Source organism: Drosophila innubila, chromosome X, assembly GCF_004354385.1.
Source record: "Drosophila innubila isolate TH190305 chromosome X, UK_Dinn_1.0, whole genome shotgun sequence".
NCBI classification, from domain to species: Eukaryota; Metazoa; Arthropoda; class Insecta; order Diptera; family Drosophilidae; genus Drosophila; species Drosophila innubila.
In genome coordinates, this window is record NC_047626.1 from 27,203,935 (window position 1) to 27,209,158 (window position 5,224).

General features: G+C 31.8%; 1 protein-coding gene across 2 annotated transcripts; it reads right to left on the minus strand.

The window, feature by feature from the left end:
* Window positions 1-582: 582 nt before the first annotated feature.
* LOC117793310 (microfibril-associated glycoprotein 4-like) lies at window positions 583-1,304 on the minus strand. 2 transcript variants are annotated; one of them, XM_034633598.1, is made up of 2 exons: window positions 845-1,304; window positions 583-776 (listed from the first exon to the last, which is right to left on the minus strand). In XM_034633598.1, the coding sequence occupies exons 1-2, from the start codon at window positions 1,218-1,220 to the stop codon at window positions 769-771; spliced, it is 384 nt and encodes a 127-aa protein (XP_034489489.1). In that variant the 5' UTR covers window positions 1,221-1,304; the 3' UTR covers window positions 583-768. The 2 variants fall into 2 exon arrangements, with proteins under 2 accessions (XP_034489489.1, XP_034489488.1); XM_034633597.1 differs by having other exon boundaries at window positions 835-1,303.
* Window positions 1,305-5,224: the final 3,920 nt, after the last annotated feature.

Below are 5,224 nucleotides of genomic sequence, written 5' to 3' on the forward strand. Positions count from 1 at the left end.
AACGAAAGAAAGCAAGGATAATAATGAAGGGAAGAATACACTTCTAAATTAATAAAATTTAGACCAGTGTTGTCCAAAAGCAGAATAAAGTAAATAGTAATTTATAGCCTACTTTAAAGTTGAAACAGTCATAAGTTTGTCAAAACTGAAACCTTTTCCATGGGAAATTAAAAAATAGTATATGTAATATATTGGCGTACTCTTTTTTAATGTACCTAATTATCTTGTCACCAGTCAGCTTTTAATTGACTCAAATGATTAAGATAAATTTAATCATATATAATGCGACATTTATTGCACCTTCAGAGTACTATTTTTTAATCATCCTACTTAAATAAGATGCAGTAAGAGAGCTTAAAAATATACATATTTAATTAAATTAATATTTATTATTGGCTACAGTGCAATTGTAAATAAATGCAAGTGTTAAATCGTTTTAATAATTTGATTTATTTCTTTCTCGTTAACCCGAGGTCTGCCACGCCTCCTTCTGCCTGTTACATACATTCTGACAAACACATTATACCCTTTTTTGCCCATTTTTAATGGGCACACGATATAATAAGAGAGAAATATACAGAGAATGACAATGGTTTTTATTTAAATTCTCTAAAAAAATATGCATATAATAAAGAAACTGCTTTTAAGAATTAGGAATTCACTTTCTGGGCCGAATCATCATAACGGCTGTCTTCATGGAGTATTCAGGTCCCCGAAATGAGTCCCAAGTGACGCCTTTCTCATAATCGTTGTTTCCGTATGTTCCCGTCAATTGGCTGTAAGAGTTCGAGTTAGTAATCGAGGTTTTAACAAATAATTAACAATAAATCATACCAGTATTGACAAAAACCGTCGGAACGGTACCACCAGGCGCCAGTGAATAGTTGGGCGCAGTTTGTATCCGATAGACCATCATTATCCCGATCGAATGTAGAAAATTTTCTGCCACGATGATACGAGAGTGAATCACCTGCAGTTCCACTGGCTTTGCCCAAAGTGTGTAATTCATATTGTTGAGACTCGTTTCCAATTGCGAATTCATCGTACTTCTCAAACGTTTTATTGCCCTCGAAGTCCTCGAAAAGAACAAGTAATTCTTGTCTTCTTTCTGCCGTTATTGCATGTATCTTGTCTAAACCCATGAAGAACTCGCCATTCAGATCACCAAATCCATTTTTATATTCCGTCCAGGTTCGACTAAAGTTTACACTGCCATCCATCCTTCTCAGGATAATGGTCCAACCTCCTCCTTGGGTTTCCGCATCGCCGGCAACTTTAAAAGGTTGACTACTAAATTTGGGGAGGAGTATTTCCTTAATCCCACTAGACTTGGCTTCTGTACAATTGTGTGGGAGAAGTAACTTTCTATTACGCTCCTCCTCCGTTCTAAGAAGCTGATTTTCATTTTTAAGCAATTGCATATTAGATTCCTTGTCAAGTACATTTTTCTTTTGGGTCTCCAACTCTGCTTGTAAAGTCCGAATATTCGCTTCCTTATTAATTAAATCTTTTTTTTGTAGGTCGAACTCCGTTCTCAGAGTTTGTATGTCCGTTCTAAATAGTTGTATATCTGCTTTCAGAGATCGAATTTCTGTTTCCCTATTAATTATATCTTTTTTCTGTTTTTCGGTCTCTGCTCTACATTGACTATCCGATCTATCATTTCTATCTTTTTTCAGTAGTTCAAGATCTGCTTTTATAAGCTGCATATCTGCTCGAAATTCCGATTCCTCAGCAAGTTTATTCATCATCTTTTCCTGTCCAGCTCTATTAAATTAATAAATTTATTAGTTTAGGAAAATTTCACTATTGACAGAACAGGTTCGGTTCGGATTTTTAAGCAGTGCGAACCGGATCATTAACCGAACTTGCGAATTTGAACCGGCCCGAACTTAAACCACTTTTTGAAATAAATCTTTAATTTAAATATAAATAAATTCGTCAATAAATTTCAACTTTTTGAAATAAAAGTAAATCATATTTAATTCTCCAAATAAATTTAGATTTTTATCAAAATTTTTGTTTCCATAAAAAGTTTAATTGTTTAATAAAATTAAGAATAACAAAAAACCATAAAATTTATTTTTGTATTAAATTAAACGTAAGTTCGTTCAGGAGGTAATAAACCGATTCCGAAGTCTGGTTATATGGCACTAACCACCGAACCGAACCTGTACCACAATTTTGGTAGTTTCAGCCTTGAATATTTATGAACTTACCTCAACTCAGATAACTGAGATCTTAATAAAGAAACTAAATTTGTTTCGTTGTATTCAGAAACATGAATTGCAGCAATAAACGAATTAAATGAATTAATAACAAGGATAATACAAATTATATTCTGCAACATTTTGCGACTAAACTTGACTGAATGTCTGACAGAACAGACTGAATCAAAATTTGAATAGAAGCGAAGAAGTGAATTTTAAAGCGATTATCGTAACCACATAAATAATAATACATATACTTATATGCATACTCTAATCTTTATAAATTCCCAAAAACTTAGAATTGGTTGCCTCGACTTCCTCTTTGATAAAGTGTTTAGCTCAAATCCGGTCATTGAAGCAAAACCAAAACTCGTGGTTGAACATATCAAATTTACTTAGTATATAGTAACAAATATATATGCTGATAAATTTCTCAGCAGTTTCTGTACGCGCTTACTTTTTGCTTATAATTAAAAATTGAAATTTGGGTCTTCAAACGAAGAATTTTGATCTGGAAATTCTTGAAGTTAGAAAACACAACTTGGCTTGAAGAACATTTCAAATAATGTTTCTGTCCGTTTGTCTGTCCGTCTGAATTTGATTAAATTAAATAAAATTATTTGTAATTGTTAAAAAAATAGAAATAAATTAATAACTCAATAAACTTTTTTTGGTTAATAGTAATTTTTTTATTTATTTATGCACGACTAAAAGCAGTCGGCAACAAAAAATTACCAAGTATAAAAATTAAGTTAAAGATTAAAATTACAAATACAATTAAAAATAAACTATGAACTGTAACGAAAAAAAAAATTATAGTTAGATCTGTTTTAATTAAAAATAAAAAGTAATTTTATTTATGGTGTTTATTTAGAAATTGATATAAAAATTGATTAATTAATTTTTATTGTATAGTTTTATTATTTCAAATAATGATTCTGTGCGATCTCTGATTTCGAGGATACTTTAGCTTTTTGTTACACTGTGCAAAGGGGCAAATTTGAAACCTTTTGAATGGGGGGCTGAGATCGTTCTAATATGAGATGTTACTGAAACTTTAAAGATCAATTATTACTTTTTAATTAATTAATTTAAAATGAATTCGTTTCATTTAATTAAAACAAAATGTTATTAATTGAAAAATGTACTAAAACATTTGTATAATTCCGATGAAGATTATATTAAAAGACTTTGATTTTTCGCAAATAAAAGGCAATTATATATATTTCTACGCTATTCTACATAAATAAATAACCACATAAATAATAATACATATACTTATATGCAAACTTAGAATTGGTTGCCTCGACTTCCTCTTTGATAAAATGTTGCGCTCATATATACTTAGTATATATGGTTTATACATATATAGGCTGATTAATTACACAGCAGTTTTTGTAAGGGATTATTTTCTTGCTTTTAATAAAGTACATAAGCTGATTAAACAAGTCGGAAAGGCTATAGTCGAGATCCCGACCATAGAATACCCGTTACTTATTTCAATATATATTAAAGTACTTTACATAAATTATTACCAAATAAAAACAAGGGGGCTCCGCCCCCTGCTCGCTTCGCTCGCCTACCCCCGGCTCGCTTCTCTCGCGGTGAGGTGCGGCTACAGTCGAGCACGCTCGACAGTAGGATACCCTGAGCCCATGTACTCTTTTATAAAAGTTGATTGTTGCCCATTTTCAATGGGCTCAGGGTATCAAAAGTTACACACGCGAAACTACGAACAACTTTCGGTTTTCTTAAATCACTGTGCTTATCACTGCAGACTACGTTATTAATGCCTCACTGAACTAATACATCACTCGATTACGATTATCATTTCGTTTAATTAATAAACAATTTTTAATTAGAAATTTAAATAAATCGCAATAATCTTCAGTAAGCCTCCTTGTTTTATTTATATTAAAAATCGTAAGTTGACGATTTTTAAAAAATATTTAAGACAAGAAAATAAGAAATGTAGAGGCTATTGAACCCTAACAAAAAGGTTAACCATCTTCAGTCAACTATCTAATATTATCAGATAAATCTATGTAAGTAATTTTGACCTCTCTGCCAGGTGCAATGCCCTTAAGTTGAGGGCTTCAAATTCCGTTACGGAAGTGCTCGCTTTAATTGCATATGTGGGCTGCAATTTTGCTCAATCTGTAGCTACTGTAGTTGGACTGCATGGAAGGCGTATAGTATACACTCCAAACTCTAAACAGAAGTTAAATAATTAAAGCTTGTAGTCTTCTTGTGACAGGCATGTCTGTAAGCATTACAGTCACCTATATAAAGTTTTATGACTAGTGACTAATTAAGCTTGTCTTCAATCAGTATACCCTATTAAGTATACTAAAATGAATGTAACAGTTAGAAGCAGAGCATACAAAATAATGAATTTCAAATAAATATTTTAGAGTTATTTGAAAAAAAAAATGATCGGATGTAGAACAATACATTTAATATAGAACATAAAGCATTCAAAATTATAAATATATATATCTTTTCCCCTATTATGTTATTAAGAGTTTCCCCTACTACCAATTACAGGGTATTTTATTACAAGTATATTGTCATTTGTATATTACCTGTATTCGATCTTGTTCATTTGTCTCTTTTCAAGTTGAGGCGTAATTCAGCTTCAGCAGCTTTTGTAGCCTTCGCACATTTGTTGTAGCTGTTTCATTTAATTTTTTTGATTTTTTCTTTGATATTTTGTTTTACGCAGTGCCCCCCGCTGGCACGCCCCCTTTGCACGCGTGCACCCTTCGCTGCCATTGAAAGGTTTCGCCTTGAAATCGCATTCGAAGCGGGAAATGATTTGTTGTCGTTGGTATGTATCTTTATAAGTATATTATTTTTTGTGTCTCTCTGTGGGAACTTTTCAATTACGATTTGTATCTGGTCAAGGTAACAATACGCGTAATACATAACAACAACAACAAAAACAACAACAACAACAGCATCAGCAACAACGACTGGTTCTATAAATCATCATTATAATAATTGAAAAATGT

Coding starts and splice junctions, on each gene's coding strand:
- LOC117793310 (XM_034633597.1), bottom strand. CDS start 1,220: ATGGATGGCAGTGTAAACTTTAGTCGAACCTGGACGGAATATAAAAAT. Junction 777..834: donor GACGGTTTTTGTCAATACTG/GTATGATTTATT, acceptor GAACTCTTACAG/CCAATTGACGGGAACATACG.